We start from the raw sequence: 20882 nt of genomic DNA, 5'->3' as shown, positions 1-20882 counted from the left end.
AATGCATAGCTATTACAAAGTGATTAGTAGGCAGAGGAATTAGTAGAGGATTTAAAGAACAACATAGTGACTTGGTGACTTTTCATATTTATATGGGAACAATGAAAGAAAGCACAAAATGCCGAAGGGAAGAGTCACAAGGTGCAAAAGGTTGGATTGTGTTCCACAGTTCAGTTGAAAGCTAATGGCTCTTGAACATTGTAAAGCTTATTGAAGACTTGGAGTTGTAAGGAGAAGGAAGTTAATACTGCAAATAAGTAATTTAGAGGAAAGTCAATGGGAAAATAGGAAGAAAAGCATTGGGTTTGGTAGATGAACCTAGCAAAAGCACAGCATTTCTACATGGTTTCAATGGAAAAAACAAGCTTCAATTTAAAGCTAGAAAATAACTGAAGAATTTTGGATAGCAGTCTTGTGAACACAGTTGTTCAATTACAGGTGGTGGCAAAGCCAATACAAGTCCTTGCTCTTAGCGGCTTATTCTTGTTCCTGCCATGGACTAGTTAAATTTGAAGATATTACGCTGTACAGTTCAAGAAAGGGTTATTTTTATCCTGGGTCACTTTAGTGATCCAGTTCACAGAGTGACCCCATGGTTTTACCCTAGCAACCAAGAGGACTGTAAAATTTTTTTATACCAGTTTTTCTGCTGAAGCCAGCATATCAAGTAATCACACCTCAAGAGGCTTGGCTGTGTGCCTGAGAATGGTAAAAGACTTGAAAATCTAATTCTTTTGTTTCCTTCCTATTTTCTCTTTTTAAAAAAATTACCACTCTCTAGTAGTCTAGGGATTTCTCCAAATATAGAAAAGTTCCAGATGGCTCTGTTGCACTGTTCAGTCAGGCTTTCTTTTGCTGTCTATAACTTTTCAAAATGAATCTTTCTCATGCTATCAAGAGAGAGGATAATAAATAACGTGTACCTACGTGTTACTCATTCTTTTACAGAAAGAAAAATGGGAGCCATGCTCATTCACTTTTTAACCTTTATATAGGATTTTTCATAGGTTTTAGTTTCTCTGTTGAATTCAGTAACATCTAAATGGAAGATAATTGTGATAGAAAGTAGGAAGTTATTAAAGTGATTGTAATCCTAATGTTTAAAGCTGTACATCAGATTATTATGTAACAGTGAACTGATAAGCCTGGCCTCAGCCCTAGGTAAGATCTTGGACTGGCTGATAGAAAACACAGTCAGTACAAGGCTGAAGGGCAGAACGAACATGTCCAACAGATAAGACCAAAAGGAACAAATGAATTTGTTCTTGGGAAGACTGCATTTTTGACTGATGAGGAAACCAGTTGAAATACAGTTTCTGTAAGACATTACTATCACATTGCATTTCAGGTGAGTATGTGAATTTAATGTAATTCATATTCAATAGCTCAAAGCTGATTAATATATTAGAAAAAAATTGTAAGTGGGAAATCATCACACAAGGGGATAGCTTCTGATGCATTCCAGGAGAGATCCATTCTCTGCTAAAAACTGATAATTTTTACCAATCATCAAGGAAGGTAAACTGAACGTGTTTAAAATGTGGGTGACATAGATCAATTGGTAAACAAAATACAATTAAAAAAAGAAAGAGGCATTTTAATGCTGCCAAATGGAAGGCTTATATCTGGGAACAAGAAGGCTGATGAGTGAAAAGTTGTGACTTAAAATAGAGCAGAGCTGTCTTACAGATCATGTAATGGCAATGTAATGCAGTGGCACAAAGGGATCCTTGGCTATATTATCAAAGAAAAATTAGGAATAGGAAGGTGAGGTAGCTCATAGACCTTCAGCGTCCATATCAGAAAATCACACTCACTCTACTGAAAAGTGTAAGAGGTTCAGAGATTTAGGAACACTTGGGGTGCTTTGGCACGCTTGCAGACCTGCCTTCTGTTGTGAACCAACACAGAAAGAACATACGGACCACAAAAAGGCTTTTCAGTAAACAAAGAATAACAAGATCTTATGATAGGAAGCAATAAGAAAAGCTAAAACTAGAACTGAGACACATGGACTGAACAGCCAGCATAATTAAAAATTGGAATTTTTAGCAAGGAAAATGTTGCATGTATGCTATGTAGATTCTTGAGATGTAGGTTGGATGTTGTTCTGTAGGGCGCGTAGTCTTCCATCTGAAAGCTGATAGGGGTATCATGGAGGAAAGTCTGCAGCAGCAGTAAGCCAGCAGTCTTGGTGTGAATTAATGGCTGTTATGATCCCTTCTTTATGTGAAAACTGGGAAGGGAAAGATCTTTAAAGCAGTGGTCCTAGGTGCGTGTGAGAAATGCTGTCGTCTGTGGGGTCCTGGCAGAACTGCTGGTGGCACGGGAGGAGATCCGAGTGCTGGGAGACATATGGTATGGCAGGCAGCAGCAGACAGGGCAGAAGCATTTGGTTTTTTGTATCACCTGAGCAATGCAGAGTAGCAGAATCTATGAATCAGTGTTGACAAAGCTAGTCCTTTTCACAAAACTTGAAGCTAACACAAAGTCCTGGTGATTTTTGGTTCTTGTTTTCTTCTTGGTGTTTGGTTTATCACTACTGTAAAACAGAGAAACTATGTAAGTACGTGCCAAGAAGCCATGTACATCTTCAGTACGTTTCTTGGTTACGATAGAGGCAGTCTTAACTTTTCACATAGGAGGGTTCTTTTTCTTCTGTAATTGATTTGCTGTTTCCATGTGGCTACTTGCTATATTCTTATGATTATGCTCCAGTATCTTATGTTTTGTTTTGATTTGTTTTCACTAGTTTATTTTGTTATCCGTAAAAAATAAGTATTCGTCAGGGTACAGCATTAATTCCCCCAAGTCGAAGTGTACAGCTTTGTGTGCAACCTGCCACTTCTGGTACCTACATTTAAAATACACGTCGGTTCTCTCTAGACCAAGGTGATCAAGAACAGTCATTCATTTGTCTTTTCCACCCACAAATCCTTCTTTCTCCAGATCAATAAACCTCCTTCTTTCTTCCGTAACTCATCAGATTTCTGTGATTTGCCTTCACATTTCCCATGTCTGTGGGAAGTTAGGATAATGTTTTTGTTGAACTTGAGACATTCATTGGTATTTTACTTTTTTGTTCATGTTGATTTATCTGAGTACAGAATTCTTTATAAACCACCAGGTAGGCTGACGTTGATGTATTAAACTATTTGTTCTGAAACATTTATAATTTACATTCAATATAAAATACAGACAATTTAACTCAGGAATGTATTGGTTTACTATTATTATTTATTACAGGGAAACTTGGGGTCATTCCTCAGAAAATTAATGACTTGTTTTACTCTATGCTCTATGAATAGCATATTTTTTCACAGCCTTTTTTGTTTGGCTAGTTTATAGGATCGAATGTATGAAATTATCACCATCTTTTTATTTTGCTTTTTCCTAGCAACCTTTTATTAATATTTATGTATTATCCCTTTTTAATGTTTATTCTAGGAGGACTTGTTGGTATTGAGGAAAACTGTGAAATCCTTTCTGGCTGTCTGCCAGCAGTGTCTATCAAATGTCAACACTCCAGTCAAAGAACAGGTAAAGGACGTGTCTGTCACATGCTTTTAGAAAAGTGTGAATATTAAACTGTAGTAAAACTCAAGACGACACTATATCAAACTTAAAGTAAAATCATCTGTGCCTTCTGTCTAAATAAAACTGAACAAACACTCCATAAGAAGAGGTGTATTAAAAGCACATTGAAAGCACAGCTAATGTCAAATTAATTTTTGATATAACAATAAGGATTACCTGGATGCTTAGGCTCATGTTCAGCTGTCATAACTTTAGGCACCTAAGTCAATCACCTAGAATAAAAGCCTGTTCCTTTAGACACTTACTGTATTAACAGATGGACATAGGCACTTTTAGAGGGTGATTGAGACCTCAAAAGGGCTGAATCTTTCTCTGTATATTTCTGGATTTTTTCCCCCTGTTATTGACTAATAGGAAGTCTAGAGTGACTGCTTTCCTGCCAAAGGCAAATGCCTGAAGCCTCAATGATATTTCATTATTTCGTTATCCTAATAATTCAGTTAAATGTAGTGGTGAATAATAATTATTGTATGTCTGTCCCATTGTGGCTAATGGGAGAAAATTGAGGCTTCTAGCAGCACAGGTCATACTACTGCATATTTTCTAGCAGAAAAAAAGTTAATTCATTTTACAAAAATACTCTGAATAATGCTATGTAGTATGTTATTCTACTATGTAGAATGTAGTGTCCTCTCACGCTATGCAAAAATTGTCACTTCACAAATAGTTATGTCTCCTTGAGAAACCAAAGTAAAATACCTGTTTAAACAGTGTCTTCATTATAGAAATACAAAGATCTGGAGGGTTTTTTAGATTCTCATCAATATAGCCATTATAGCTTAGGTTGCTGTGCTTCCCTGTTTGGTAGGCTGACTGGCAACTTAAGTGCATGCATCTCTCTGCATGTGTATGGTGTGTACACATATGCCAAAAGTATATATGTGAAATATGATTGCATAATAAGGTATGAGATTTTTTTTTTAACGCTTCAGTGTAGTTATCCAGTTCTCTGGTTTAGATTTTTGAAAAGCCACGCATGCATGGAGTAGGAAGCTTCTGCTATATGTATTTAGAAATTGAAATAAAAGAAATGAAATCCAAGGGCTTGTTGAAATAATTCGCAGTCTCTGAAAAAAACAATAGCTCATTTGTTTGCTGAGATTTTATGAATATATGCTGATTCATATCAAGTCCGTTGACATCTTTTAGTTGTCTACAAATTGCATTTCTATCATACCTCCCAAGATTTTGCAAAGACTCTAACTAACTGGCTTGTGGTTTTTGCCTGTGTTTTTTAAAAGATAATGCTTCTTAACAGATAGTTTTATTTTTTTGAAAGCTAGCTCTGCTTGGCATTTACACTGTGTTCTGCAAGTATCATCAAATATAAATATAAAAGGCTTGGAGATGTTGCTAGTTTATGTATTTTTTAAAAGACTCTGACGTGTCATTGTCTTCCAGCAGATTTAACTTCAGTAATTGTTTTTTAATATTCTGAGTAGTTACTCTTGGCATATTTTATTACTATTACATAATGTGAAAATATAATCTAGCTTCATGAAAATACCAACCATTCTAGCTTAAGCTAGCACTAATGTCTTTTCTGCATCAACAAGTGGTAAATGATCCTTCCCATTACTGCAATGTTTTTGTTCTTGATATATATGAACATTTTATTCTCTTATTATTAGTGGCCACAATTTTTTTTTTCATTGGTAATTTAAACTTTTCTTAGAAGCTCCTTTGCAGTTCACAATTCTGTGGAAGCTTTCAAACCTCAGCTAGACAAAGCCATGACCAACCAGACGTAGAGACAGCAAGTGTCCCAATCAGAGTAGGTTGAACTAGAGACTGCAGAGGTCCCTTCCAACTAACACTTCTATGATCTTTTTAATTTTCTTCCTTAAAAAGTATATTTCTGCAAGTGCAGGACTGCTTCTTAATCCTTTTGTTTTACTGGATTTTTTGAGAATTCTGTGTAAATTATATTGTCTCCCTACCATATTTGATTCTTAATCTATACGTTCTTTCCAGAGAAGATCAATGTACATATCAAAGGAAGGAAAAACATATTAAGTATCTATAGAAACAGGACTCAAACATTTCAAATTTTCCTAGACTATTTGAGTGAAATAAATCTCCTGTGACTAGACATATCTACAATATATAGACATCTGTATCTGAGTCCACTGCTGTCTTTATATTGGACAGAAATAAGCACTTTCCGTGCATTATTCATATGCTCTTTTTTAGAGGTCTACATTATGATGAGCTTAAATTCAAGTGAGTATCAAAGGAGTTTAGAGCAGCTGAGATCATCACTGAAATGAGTCACAACTTTTCGGATCCAGTGGAGAAAAATCCCAAATACTGGCATCTGTCTCTAAAGTCTAAGTAGAACATAGTTTACAGTGATTTGCATTTTGTTCTTGCCTAAGTATAGCTCATGCAGATTTTATGACATACTCCAAGAAATAAGTGAGCTGCTATGACGTTCAGCATTCACAAAGATTTCATTTTGGAGGTTTGTAAAGCAGATTGCTCTCACTCACTGGTTTTCCTTAGGCTCAGTTCAAAAATATGTTTAAACACACATTTCACTATCTTTCTGTTCAGCTGTTTGTAGAGGGGGAATACAGGGCTGAATCAAAGCCTAGATAGGATTTCATGACTCTGTCAGAGGTATTCTGCAGTCTCTCTTCAGTTGAAAATGCCTTTGGCCTACCACTTACCTGAGAGTGGTGATTGACACTGCCCTGCCTGAGACTCTTGCAGGCTTCTGGGAGAAGAGACAGCACATCCAGCATAGATCTCCTAGGAGTCTTTTTACACATTCATACTTTGAACCTTCGTCTCTTTCTCAGTTTTCAGAACCTGAGGTTAAAGATAGAGAAACTAAGATGATGAAAAAGTACTTTCTGAAAGGTGCTCAGGTGTTGAATGTAATGCAAATGAATACAGCTGGCTGTGACACTCTGACATAAGCCATTGGGGAAAATAGTGTTATTCTCATGCATGAGAGTATACAGATAAGCCCTTGAAAGAAATAAAGTTGTTAATAGCTGCCTTCTTTCTCTGTTCTCAGGTAATGAGCGTATAATAGTAATGAGCATAAATCATTTAAAATTCTGCCCTGGTCGGCTTTTATCTAGATTTGAAAGCTGTGCAGTTACTTGATTCTTTTTGCAGAGAATTGGTGGTGAAATTCTGCAAGGATTTCTCTGCTTACAGCTGCTGTTCTGTATTTTGGGGATCTGACAGTGACTCAGCTTGGACTTTCCCTCAAAATATTATTCATTTTTTTGCTTGTTTAACTTCTCTAACTGTTTATCAAAAGAGGTGTTTAGTCTTTACTACAAATATGCCTACAGTCCTTGGATCAGAGGTAGATTTAGAGTTCTTTTCATAGAGAAGAAATGGAAGTTTAATATGGAACAGCCTGGACATGGAAGAGGTAGTAAACACAGTTACTTACGTAGAAATCAAAGGTATGACATTTTAAAGTTAGGGGAAACCCTCATGAACACTTTTCACAGCACATAAACAACTACAGCTGAGTACAGCTAAAGGAGGACATTTAATAACAGCAGGGGATATCTGGAAATTAGATAAATGGTATTTTATTTTTTACTTATGCTTCTTACTGCATTCATTCCCTTTTGCCTTTCAGGCTTTCATGCTGCTCTGTGATCTCTTGATGATTTTTAGTCATCAGCTGATGACTGGAGGTCGAGAAGGTCTTCAGCCTTTGGTGTTTAATCCAGATTCAGGCCTCCAGTCAGAACTTCTCAGTTTTGTGATGGACCATGTCTTTATTGACCAAGATGATGAAAACCAGAGCATGGGTATGTTTAGCTTTCATGTCTTCTACTTAGCTTTTTTTCCATAACAGACACAGAAGAAAGAAGAAAATAGAATTTTCAGATCAGTTTGCTCAAATGTTTTCAGAATTATTCCTCCTTTATTTTTGGGAGGTGTAAATATGAAATATTCAATATTCAGTACTACTTGTGTTAAAGAAGAATAAGTACTTATAAAGTTCACATCATAAAAAGATATGTTTTCAGAAGACATGGGAGTGGCCTGTAACTACATGCTATAAATCTGGACAAAATTATTCTTCCTTTACTGATCTATATTTTTCTTAATATTTATTTCCAAAACAGTACAGTCTTAGTTCAGCAGCAGACTTCATTTAATATGGCTTCAAGGAAGGAAGTACGATGGAACAGTACATAGCAGTGAAATCCTTTAGAGTTACTAAATGGAGTTATAGGATCCTGAAGGCAAACCTTACCAGCAAAGCTCTAGGCAAAGAAGGCCTTAAGAAACTCTGAAGTTACTAAATAAACACCCCTTCTGCTCCTCCCCCAAAATAATAAAATCAAGCTCAAGACATCGTTGATTTGGTTGGAGACTAAGAGAGTACTTGGGAAAGTATCATGTATGCTTGCTTGCTTCCTTGCTCCTTCCTAGGCATCTGTGTGTGGCCACGTTTTGAGAGGCCGCAGTTTGAGGTAACCCCATCTCGACGCCCTCACAAGGATGACTTGAAATTTTTGGCTTTCAGTCGGGGAGAGGCAGATTTGTCAATTAGGTCTGGTTTTAAATAACTTGGTGCTGCTGGTGTGTGTTATAAATGCCTAAATACAAGTACAATGGTACCCAATTTCTGAATCCTAAGTAGCTTTGGACAAGAGATGGATTCCCAGATAGTCAAACTATGTGAAAGAGCTGCTGAGCGCATGCTGCAGTGCTCTTTTTGGCACATTTTCTGAATTTCCTCTGTACTCGGTTACCTGTATGTTAGCATGACACATAGTTGCTATTTTAGCTCTTTTAAGACAGCAAGATATAGAACTAAGGTCTCAGAGAATGTATTCTTGCTTTAAAGGTGCTTTCAGTCTTCTAGTTCCCTAGCTCCTTAGTAGCTAACAACTGTCTTTGTTGAGCATCTCTTTTAGGATTCCTGGGAAGAATACATTTTGAAACACACCTTCACCAGAAATCTATGTGCAGTTAATCATATTTTGTGAGTTCGATGTTCAGAATAATACATCGAGGACAGATTTTAGGAGGACAGCGTCTGGTTTTTTTTTTCTCTTTAGCAAAATTGCTGTTCTTTAACATCCTGTAATTTGGACTGGGAAGACAGCAAAAAGGTGGATGAAGATCTTTGTACGTAATCTCCATTCCCTAATGCTGCTCACTCCATGAAGTCAGTCTGACCATTTATAACTTTTGGTATTCAGAACACATCAGTAACGATAAAAAGAAATTAAGGAATTCTAAATTAAGAATTAATTTAGAAATTAATTTCTAAATTAAGAAATTAAGGGGGGAGGTGTGCTAGTGGGCTTCAGTTCTGTGGGTTGAAGCATCTCAGGATTAAAACATGCATGCATATTCACAGTCAGCTACACTGCTCATAAGAGATTTCCTGTGATCAAATACGTGACTTAAGTACTGTGGCTCTGATGGGACTCTAGTAAGAGTGCAGCAAGAGAGTCACAGTTGACACTGTGTCCCTCCTCGCCCCTGCACAGGTCTGTACTTATACAAACTGGTTGGAAGATTCCCTCCAAGAATAAGCTCTTCTAAATACCACAGAATATTTACTTTTATCACAACTGTTATAGCTGATTTCATTTTCTTATATAAGTTGTGGAATATGCTTTTATTATATGATGTTTCACATTTTATGTGTATATTTTCATTCACTGAGTGGCGTCTTACATGGGGACTTAATACTTATGACATTGCCATTCAATGTTAATGTTTCTTACAACTGAATTGTACTTTCTGTTGTTACTGATCCTTTAGAGCCATCGATTTTGTATCTGAAAATCCAAGGCATGCAGTAGAAGTATTGCTGCTTCTAATTTTCCTCATGTGAAATATTTATAGCTTAGTCACGTTAAAGAAGCATCTCCAAATGTTTCAGAAGTTAGGCACAAAGCATTCAACAAGACTTCACTGTGACCTTTCACAGGGTAAAGAAAATAAGCGATTCAGTTCCATGTGGATTATGTTTAGTATCTATTCTGGACTACAGCATCCTTGGTCAATGGTGTGTCATGTTCCTGAACTTCCCTAAAGGTCCTAACATAGGCAGGACTCAAGAATTATCACCTTTCATTGTAGCTTCTCCTGCAACAATCCTTGCTTCATTTTAAATAACTGTTTTTTTCTAAAAGCTACTCTTCGATAACGTCGTTTTAGAACATAGCAGTTACTTATACACATTTTATTGTTGTTGATGCTTTCAGAGGGAGATGAAGAAGATGAAGCTAACAAAATAGAAGCTTTACATAAGAGAAGAAACCTTTTGGCTGCCTTTAGCAAGCTGATAATTTATGACATTGTGGACATGCATGCAGCAGCAGATATCTTCAAACACTATATGAAGGTACAGCTCTGTGTATTCTCCTCTTCCTAACTGAACGTAGATTGTAGTGTCAAGGCCCCTATTCCTCTGCCTTCCAGTGCAGTAGTTAAAGGCTGAACACTTTTGAAAGCTTTTCCAGCCTTATTTGATTTCTTGTAATAGTTTTTCCTTTCTAAGTTACACCTGCCACTGAGAAGCAGTAAGCTCTGGACTTCCTCTCCTGTGTAGCAAAAGTACCTTATTAAAGACAGCACCAAAAGTTGGTCCCACAAGGTGCTATGTATTTCCAGAGAGGCTCCGCTCTATAATTTCTTATCCTACTCCTCAAATTCATTCCTAGAATCCCCAATAACAGTTATCTGTTCAATGTCATATTTGACTGGGAGTCTCCCAGTCTTGGCACTTGCCATAAGGAAGCAGGGGTTTTTTTGTGAGAAAAGATTGTTTTAAACAGGAAAGCAGTAAAAAAAAGGCTCTGTATGGTACTGCTGTATACATTAACTGCATGTCTTACCGACTCACGCTGCTTCCATACAGTATTTAGGCCAAAGGAAATTCAGAAAGACTTGCTGCCCAGCTACCACTGCACCCTGTACTTGCAAGTTTACCTGCCAGAAAACAGGCACATTAGCAGTCCTGACACTGCCAAGCAACACAAAGCCCCTCAGATTATATCAAATTGCTGGGTATACCTCACCTGTCTCTCTGTAAGGGATTAGTCATCACAAAGATGACAATCAAGGAGGAAAACCTGGGGTGAGGAGCAGGTCCTTTACTGTAGATAGTGTTTGAGATGTTGATGTGAAATATAAATGATTGAACTCTAAATCCTCCTTCTCCTGTTCGTTAGGAGCACGCAATACAATAAAATCCCCAGTGCACACTCCAGCCATCAGCCAGGTCGCTGCTCAGGGTTAGTCTTGCTTAGGGATTTTTTTCCACAGCAGGAGTTTCAAACTGAAGCTGTCACAATCTGGGTTAGTTTCCTCCCTGCTGCTCTAGGTTGGTCTTCTACTCTCCCCACGCCCCTCCTTCTCTTGAAATTGGGGGAGAGTGAGAGAGATTGAATTTAAATTGGAATACAAACTAGAAGGCTCTCTGTACCAAAGAAGGCAGGAGCAATATTTAAGAGGGAATGAAAATAAGTGGTTGCAAATGCAGAAATATTAATCAGGCTGAAAGAATACTGGTTAGAGAAAAAAAATTTATATTCTCAGCCTGGAAGTTTTAATGATTATACAGGCTTTTCTACCCAAATGGTCAGTACCACAGGCTGTGGTTTTCGGCAACTGTTCTTCTAACATAAAAGAAAATCAGCACTTCATACTAACTAATTCCTTACTCAGCTTTCTGGCTTCAGTGAATTCCTTTCTTGGCCATCTAACTCACCTTGCGTTGTATATGGAGCTTCACACCTGTGTGCTAGTGCCTGTTCACACTGACTTGTTGAAGGGTGTGTTGGTTCAATGTAATGTTTCTTAGAATTTGCAGCCATGGGTCACTTTCATCAAATATTTAGTTTGGGGTAGGAAATACTCTTTTGTTTGTTTTTCAACACATTTGTTACAAAAGATAATAACAAATACAGATGTTCCGTATCTCATCACTGGGTGCAGGCTCCCAGTCAGTTTAAATTTTTATATTGAAACATTGCCTCCCACTCACACAAAAAATATGGATTTGAGACTAGGGTTTTTGGCAACTGCTGCCTTTTCACAACAAGAATTACTAGTAATCTTTCTATCAAGAAAAATTTTAAGAACTTGTATAAGAGGTTCAATTTAAAGATTTAAAGAGGGTTTTCTCCACATGTTTTTTCCTAGTACTACAATGACTATGGAGATATCATTAAGGAAACCCTGAGCAAAACAAGGCAAATTGATAAAATCCAGTGTGCAAAGACTCTCATTCTCAGTTTGCAACAGGTAAGAATATTGATTTGTTTTGTTAGAAATGCCTCACTGCAGAAAATACTGGACAGGATTTTCTCTGGTGGACTGAACAATGAAGCGAAAATACTACAGTTCTGTTAAGAGATTATCTTGCTCCTCAATTCAGGCTGTCACCGTTCATTTGTCTCTGTAATCTCTGTCTCCTTAAGCCCACACTGGCAATGTTTTGGTCAGATTAAAATGGAAGAAAGGGAGAGAAGAGCCTTGAAGGCAATGTGGTCCAAGCTGATTCATACCATTTGTTTACTGGTACTTAGTGAACAAGTAGAATTAGGATGACTTTTTCTTCTTATAGTTACCTGGAAGTAATGCATCTTCTTTACATTTTTTCTAAATACTGATTGATTTTTCAAACTTCAAGCTGATTAGTTTAAGCCTTCCAATATTAAGCATGTTTTCCCTGAAGAATTTGCTTTGTATCAACCACAAATTATTGGCTTGATGATGAAATCCATCCTTGTTCTGCCAACAGCACAAGTGTGTGCTTCACTAAATACCATTTAGGCCCTTGAAGTACCAGCTATATCCATTACACAGAGAAATTACTTGTATAAATTAGATGTTTTCAAATCAGCTGGGCCTCCCAAAATTCATTCCAGAGTACTAAGGAATTTCCTGTAGCAGTCTGGAAGCTGAGGGATATCTGTGAAAACCTGAGAAAAACAGATGTACTTCCAGAAGAATTGGCGAGTGTCAAAGTAGCTCCTGTCTTTAAAACTTGGAGAGAGGAAGAAGCCAGGTGCCATAGATCAGTCAGCCTAATACCATTTCATGGAAAAAAAAAAAAAAAAATTAGACAAGCTATTTGCAAGTGCCTAAGTGATAGGTAACAGCCAGTATGAATTTGTCAAGGAGAAATCATGTCAAATTTTGCTGCTTTCATTAATTATATGGTAACAGAACTTGTAGGTATCAGAGAAACAGTAGATTTAATGCAACTTGATTTAATATTGTCACTGACACTGTCTCCCTTGATATTCTTATTAGCAAGTTAGGAAAATGTGGTCTAGATGGCAGTACCAGAAGATATAGAACTGATTGGAAAACTACTGAGTAGCTCATTACTCAGTAGGGCATTACCAAGCAGGCTTTGAAGGCATTTACCCAGTAATGCTGTTCAGATAGACATTAAGTCTTGAATGATGGAATAGCAATTTTGCTTCTTAAATTCAAAGATGATGCTGATCTGATGAGTGATGCAAGTATTTTAGAAAACAGCATAAGAATGCAGAACCATCTTGATGAGTTGGGAGAATAATAGATGCAATTCAATTAAGGTAAGCGCAAAATTCTGTTTAAGAGTTGTTATCCGTATGAGTACAAGATGGGGGACAATTGGCAAACAGCAGTTACACAGAAAAAAGTCTGGGAACTGAAGTGGATTTGAAGTTGTATATATGAGAACTCTGTTACACCTCTGTGAAAAAAGTCATTGTAATGTCTACTCCTAGCCGTAACTGCCTAAGAAGAAAAGTCTTTCTCAAGAAAAGTGTTTTCTAGCTCACAGATTTTAACAATTGAATTCTTTCTCTAGCTGTTTAATGAGCTTGTTCAGGAGCAAGGTCCTAATTTGGACAGGACATCTGCCCATGTTAGTGGAATTAAGGAACTGGCCCGTCGGTTTGCCCTCACTTTTGGCTTGGATCAGATCAAGACAAGAGAGGCTGTGGCCACACTACACAAGTGAGTGGTGGTAAATAAACTAGATTTTTATATTACTTCAGATTAAAGCTTTTGCTCAGCATACCTTTTCTAAAGGTACATAATCTTAACAGGTCCTGGAATAATGATATATTTTTTCTAGTTTATGTAGAAAAATGGGGGGAGGGTATACATGTATGTAAGAAAGGAAGAAAAACTAGCTGCTACCTAATTATTTGTTGGAATTTATTGAAATGGCCATGTTTATCTATCTCGGGTAAAGCCACTGGTATTATACATATTTGTGTGGTCTGTATCTAACAACTGTAGATGGTTTTTTGTACCACACCACTGTGGATTCTGTAGGCACCAAGGGCTTTTATAAAAAGGTATTCCAAAAGTGTTTTGAAATGTTTTTGTTTGGTTTTTTTTTAAGTGCATTGAAGCTTTTTATGTAACTGCTGCATAGGAAAGTGTAGAAAGGTGCCACTAAATTTAAATTGTTACTTTCCCATGCCATAAAAAGGTTAAAATATTAAAGTTTGCTATCTCAGAGACTAAGTCATTAAGACTAAGATTAGCAAAGCACGATCAAAATGCTACCAGACACTTTCCTGTGTCAAAGCAAAAGAGAAGTCAAGATATGCATGTGCCCTTATTGGATAATGTGAAAGTAAATTGTTTTCTTTAGTCTCAAATGATAAAGCAAAGATAAGGCAGAGATGCAGGTATCAATGTACTGGTAAGTAAATTCTATTCTCTGACTCTTGATACAAAAGTTACATCTTGTTATATCTTACATATTATTCTTATTGCAAGCTTCTGCTTCATGCAGAAACAAGAAAGAGCCAATTGGCTATTCCTGCTAAGGTAGTGGCTTTCAGCACCTGCCAAGTTTCTTAGACTGTGGTAGGTTCCTTCTTACCATGTGACTGGCAATATGTTGTCTTTGAGACTGAATCCTCACAAATCAAGAGGGAACATTTGATTCCCCTTTGTCCAAAAGCAGCTGGTTGCTAGTAATGAAAAATAAAAAATTATGATGGGATATAAAGATATAAAGAATTTCATCACAGTTCAGATTTTGGGCAACTTTTTTTTAATTTTGTTACAAATGTCTGAAATTTTAATATTTCTTTACCGTAGAGATGGCATAGAGTTTGCCTTCAAATATCAGAATCAAAAAGGACAAGACTATCCACCTCCTAACCTTGCTTTCCTTGAAGTGCTTAGTGAATTTTCTTCTAAACTCTTGCGACAGGACAAAAAGACTGTGTAAGTAATGCTCCATTTTCTTCTGTGGGTTTTGCTGGGCTCTGTTAATCACTGTAGTGTGTGTTTAAGCTCTCTGCTTTGAGGTTTTCACAATCTAACGGGGGCTATAGGAAGTCCCAGGGAGACATTTCACATACATAGTTATTCATCGTTTTATATTTTAAAGTAATAAAAATCAATGAGAAAAGGAGAATCAGATCCACTGATGAGGTGAGCTTGAGACCTCACTAAAACAATGTTCCATAAAATTTCCCATGGGGCACTGAAAATAAAAAACAATCCTTTTTTCAGGCTAGAAAAAAGAAGGCAATTAAATGTTAGCGGTGCAGGAAATTTACAGGCCTGTAAACACTTCAGTAACATCTGTTTCTGTTAGATATTTACATAAAATGTAAACATATATTTGTTGTTTATTTTAATATATTGAGTTAAACTGGGAAATAAAGCTTTGTTTGTCAAGGCTTCCATTACTGACACAATAGGATAGAGAAAAGAGGCTGAGAGGGAACACTGTTGTTGGTTAGGACAGAGCAGGGTGGCAGAGTCCTGGCAGGCTAAAACAAGCAGCCTGAATTTGATATGGTGGGTAATTACTGCAGATGAAATACTGGAAATGAAATAAATCAGAGGTATTGTTGATAAGATCTGAATAAAGAGCAAGAAATACCGTTTTATGAGCAACATTTGAACAGACCATCAAGAGGGGCTGCGGATATCAACAGAATTGGCAGAGAGAAAACTGCATTATTAAGGGCAAGTTCATAGTAAAGACGTTGTCAGCATCACTGCAGAGATAACGCTCTACATTTCTAATACATCATGTAGCAAATATCCAGGATTTGGCCACAGTGCAGTAGTAGTAAGGGAAAAAGGAAGAGGACTCCAGTCAAAAATCAGCCAAGCACTACGTGCCCAGTGTAGAACCGAATTCTTTGAATAACTTTACGATCATTTAAAAAATGTGATTGCCAGATCTTCTGATTTATGGTTATAGATATCTTTCCAGTCAATTTTCTGACCGCAATGAGTGTAAGTCATATATATTTACTATAACTATCTCAACTGACTCTGTCAAAATTTTCTGTAGTTTTTCTGTGAAGACATTTGTTTTAAAGGACTGTTCTATTAGGGTTAACAATTATGAATATTATAGCTTCATCTGTGTTATAAGAAATGCATCTTGGTTAACTTTGTATAATTTTAACATATACACACTTGAACCAATTTAATTTTTCAATTGTATCAATAATTTGTCAATTCAGCAAACACAGTCGAAGAAGTAGTTAAACGAGCTTGAGAATTGGATGATCCAGTTGGGCTAGCTTGGCATTCCGTTTTTGAAACTGCTCTTCATTGTTATATCTTTGAATCTTGTCAACCTCTGTCCCATTCTTCAGGACAGGACTTAGGGATAACAGGCTTTTATGACTGTCTTCCCAGCTGAACTGTAGGTTCTCCTACATCTGTTAGTTTAAGGGCCATTAGTCTGATTCCTATTTAATTTACTGAAGCTTATCCTTCCTGTACAGTCGTCATCCCCTACACAAGTTTCTCCAGTGTATAAAATTTAAGGTTACGATCATTCTGTGCAGTTTATGTGACAGCTTAATTTGACCTGATCCTTTGCATGAAATTCAGTACTTCAGGAGATCTTGTTCCTTCGCCTTCTGTGTTGCCATTTAAAATTTTTTGTCGAAGGTTCTCCCACTCATTGGTGTCCACGTACACAACCACTGGCTTCTTTCACAGGACTGTAAAGATTGCTGTAGTGGAATCCTTTTCTCCTGATTTTACCTGTCTTTATTGTAGTCGTCTGTATGTGAGCTATTTACTTTAGCTGAATCTGAAGATCAGTGAAAAGAAATAGGTCCTTCAGGGCATGATTTATCTGATTTGTGCTAAATTACTGTTTTAAGATGAGTTCAGACATGCCCTAGATTCCATTAGCTGTGGTGACTATGAAAAGAGTCAAGATAACTTGTTTATATGTAAAGATTTCTTCTGGAGATACCTACATTCCTTCCCTTGAGAGATCTGTCACGTTTGCACCCATCAGGCAATGGCTGCATTGCCCATAGTGCTTCACTGACATTACATACTCAGCTATACTCTGGATAGTTGATTTGCCCTTCTCTGTAGCATGACTCCTCCAATCCACAGGGACCTCTCCCCCTCCCTCCGAAGGGGTTGCCTATGAACAGGAAGGTACGTGACCACCATCTGGTGGAGAACTCCTGTGTACAGGATCATTTACCTCCCTCCCTGGCTTGATCTCCTCCTGCCAAGTGACTGTCCCTAAACTCAGCAATGGGCTGTTAGTCTGGAGGCAAAAGTGCTGTAGAATAACCCTGAAAGTCTCATAAGCATGTATCTGCCTGTCTCCCAGAAGTCCTCCAGCTTGGCTTCCCAACCCAAAAAAAATTAACTATCTACTTGATATGTCTGCATATGTCATCTGCCCTTGGCGCAAAATAACCATTCCTGTCTCAGTTCAGCAAACACTGCTCTTTTGCAGGGCTTCTACTTCCTTTCTGCCTTACTGCTGGCTTTTTTATTTGGAGGGAGAAAAGGGAGATGTTTCCAGTTCAAGAACAGGGCAGCAACATTGGTTTAATTTAGTTTTCCTATCCTATTTATTTATTTAGCTTCTTGTTTTATGAGTAACCTCCAGAATCAGTGATAGCCATCTATGGATTTAATACAAACTACACGTTTAAGGTGCCAGGCTCTTACACTTAGCAGACAAAGATTTATACTAATGCAGTTACAAACACACAAGGCAGATACAGGCAGGGAAATCCTGAGGAATTCATCTAACACAGTATAGAGGTGAACTGCCCTGTGGAGGCATTTATTTCCATTTATTTCTCTCAAATAGACTGTTAGCTTAGACTAGACAACTGACTGTTGGGTGTCCGAAGTCAGATGAGACGGAGCCTCGGCATGGTGTTCTTACTTCTAGAAATTCAGAGTTTCTGTCCTCATTGAAGCTGGCAAGAACTGCCAGGATGAAGCGCCTCTAAAATGCTGAGCAAAAGTTGTCTGAAGTTTGGCATCTAATCAGTAAAGAACCCCCAGGTGGTGTAGTTTTTCCTTCTTCACAATTTGGACATAACCTGTGCACTCCAGTTTTATAAATATAAATTAGATGCAGGAAAAAATCTTACTTTCCAAGACTATTGTGCATATAAATTCTATTAAGTCATGAAGCACTCAAGTGTTATACTGTGTGGTACTGTAAAAGAGAGAGAGAATAAACCAAGAATTTCCCATTCAATGCAAGGTTTGGCTGTTACTCAGTATACACACGAAAAGGGGAAGGAAGAAGCGGTCACAATATTGAATAAAACAGTAGACAGAAACACTGCTATTTCTTGAGCAAAGTCATCCTATTCAAAGTATCAAAACAAAATTCCATTAAAAATTGGATGTGATTGTTACCCAGGCACATACAGTGTGGCTCCTTGTCCTATTCTGATACCTAGGCCACGTAAGAAGTTTGAGCCTGCCATAAGCTAACAGGAAAAGGGAGACTGAGAGTTCATTTCCATGCAGAATTTGTGGGTTTGACTCCCACTGATGACAACCTGGCAATGTGGTATTAAATGAAATCATGATCGAAGGGTGCACCCTAATGTATTTGCAGCAAGGGTAGAGGTAATGTTGAAGAATCCTGAGGTCTCTTGCCTAAATTCTGAATGCTTGGCTCTGCAGCTTGAAGTTCTTTAGAATCACTTTTATGTGGATTTGCATATTTATTTTAAGGACTGCTTCTAATACTGTAATTAAATAATCAATGGAAAAAGAAAACAACTCAGATGCCCTCCAGACCATATACAGGAGGGAGGTTGTTTGGTTCCTCCCATAAGTTAAAAAGTGTGCATTGGACTTCTCCATGGCAGTGGAACAGATCTTTTTTTTTTTAATTGAAAAATAACTGCTTGCATTTGAGGAAACCATTTTTCTGGTTCCAAGATGCAAAAGGCTATCCTACATCCTCACAATAGTGGTTCTAATTCAGTCTGCCTGTTGACACAGTAGCAATATATAGAAGTGGCTTCCTCACTATGCAAAATAGAAAAGGAATTCAAGTAGAGTGTGCTGTGAATGATCGCAGACAAATGCGGAGGAAGATGTGAGGGAGAGAATGTTTTGTATTGTTTATCTGTGAGTAACCTGTGCATGATTTAACTATGTTACTTTGTTTTGAGGGAATGACGTGTATGCTTATTCAGTCAGAGATACAATGCCCTATCAGCATATGTTATTAAATTAAAATAAGGAAACACCATGTGGGATTTGTGTTAAGTTCTCAACAACGTGAAGAGGGCTTGCAGATTAATTAAAGAGGAAACAATGTGCTGCGCCTCTGTACTCATTGTCTTTTGTTTTCAGTCACTCCTACTTAGAGAAGTTTCTGACAGAACAGATGATGGAAAGAAGAGAAGATGTATGGCTTCCACTCATTTCCTATAGAAATTCACTAGTTACGGGTGGTGAAGACGACAGAATGTCCGTTAACAGTGGAAGCAGCAGCAGCAAAGCCTCTTCAGTGAGGAATAAGAAAGGACGACCACCGCTCCACAAAAAGAGAGTAGAAGGTTTGTATGGTTTTAGGTTGCCTGGTAGAGGCATTTCTCAATTCGTTCATATATTACAGGCTTCCTTCTTAGGAACCCTTATGGTTTATCAATTAATGCTGAAATATATGATATATTCTGTATGTAGTTAAAACAAGACATCTGTTCTGCAAATTCCTATCAACCTTGAACACTTCTTTATGAGAAACACCATCACTGAGTCCCTGTTCTTGTCCGTCTTCACGGAGATTTGCAGATTCAGAACTATTAAAAGCTGTTACTGAAGTTGGAAACAGGAGGTGTTTGTGGAGTTATCTGCTCTACACCTTGCTCAGTCATGGACTTCTGGTTTTCTGCCTATGCTTCAGTCTGGAGCTGTTGTTAATTAATAGGGTGTTAGAGCAAACCCAAGGCAGAAGTTCTGATCTAGATCTGTATTTTTGCAGGGCCCCTGGAGAACACTAAAAAGACACCTTTTTTTGTTTAAAATAGTATTGATATCCAGTGTCTGTATTTACTCTTTCTGTGACTTCGGGCATGTTTATCAGGAATTTGGCTATGATAGCAATTTTCTTACAAGAGTGCATCTGTTCCTGGTTATCCTGTGTGATGTAGTGTGTACTTTTGTGAATATAAATTTACTGTTTCACTACAGAGTAGGTGTAAGTGGCATCTTTAAACTTCAGGGATTTTTCGAAGGTCAGTATCTACAATAGTAACTCATCAGTGAGGAATCTTATGCCAATTTGCCTTGAATGTACAGCAGTTTCCCAAAATATTCTTCAAAAGTTTGTCCATATGCACTTCTACAAGTGCATTCTTCAGGTCCATTCTCTGCTACAGCTTATGTTGAGCAGTATGTGGACCAAGTCCTTCAGTTTCTTCTAGCCAACCTAGAGTTTAAGTAGATAAAATACTGCTTCCTTTCTTCAGACACTGTTTTGCTTCCTTCAGGATGCCATGTTTTTCACAGAATTCAACTGCTGAGGTTTTTTCTTTCCTCTTGTTACTATTTCCATTCTATTTTATTGTACTCTATCAATATCCTTTTTTTTTTTTTTTTTTCCTAGCAAGTGTAGTAATGTCTTTGCTTCCCTGTAAGGCAAGTCTCAGTCTTACAACATAGCGTTTATGGCATTGTTTGCCTCACACTTTTTCGTGTCCTTCTCTTTCAATGATCAGTAGAAGGGAGAATTGACCTGCAACGCTTTACATTTGAATATCCCCTTTCTTTGCAACAGCTGTGGTCCTGAATATTCCACAAACATCACTGACTTAAAAATGATGTAGGCAAAGTACAACGTTACTCATCTATTTGTTCAGTTCCTGAAAGATCTGAATGTACAGCAGTTTCCACCAGGAGATCATCTATCTGTAATACAGACTATGCCAAGACTCACTATGGGTCTGACAGGATTCAGACATCTACAGAGGGTATGAGGGTCTGCTTACATTCTCCCAACACCGTGTCATCAGAAGACACCCAGGATTTATCTTACCTTTTGCAGA

The 20882-nt window shown here is 37.5% G+C and overlaps 1 protein-coding gene across 2 annotated transcripts in view; it reads left to right on the top strand.

Moving 5' to 3' along the window:
- The window catches only part of STAG1 (STAG1 cohesin complex component), a 202849-nt gene that overhangs the window by 171819 nt on the left and 10148 nt on the right, over positions 1-20882 (top strand). For both annotated transcript variants that reach the window (XM_072867279.1, XM_072867278.1), the window contains exons 23-29: positions 3448-3540; positions 7208-7382; positions 9807-9946; positions 11749-11850; positions 13412-13560; positions 14665-14793; positions 19189-19394. In XM_072867279.1, coding sequence (XP_072723380.1) covers positions 3448-3540; positions 7208-7382; positions 9807-9946; positions 11749-11850; positions 13412-13560; positions 14665-14793; positions 19189-19394 — 994 coding nt within the window. The remainder of the gene's footprint in view (positions 1-3447; positions 3541-7207; positions 7383-9806; positions 9947-11748; positions 11851-13411; positions 13561-14664; positions 14794-19188; positions 19395-20882) is intronic.

Source organism: Ciconia boyciana, chromosome 7 (assembly GCF_034638445.1).
Source record: "Ciconia boyciana chromosome 7, ASM3463844v1, whole genome shotgun sequence".
Lineage (NCBI taxonomy): Eukaryota > Metazoa > Chordata > Aves > Ciconiiformes > Ciconiidae > Ciconia > Ciconia boyciana.
Note: the sequence above shows the minus strand (reverse complement) of the source record. Positions and strands in the feature narration are given on the sequence as shown.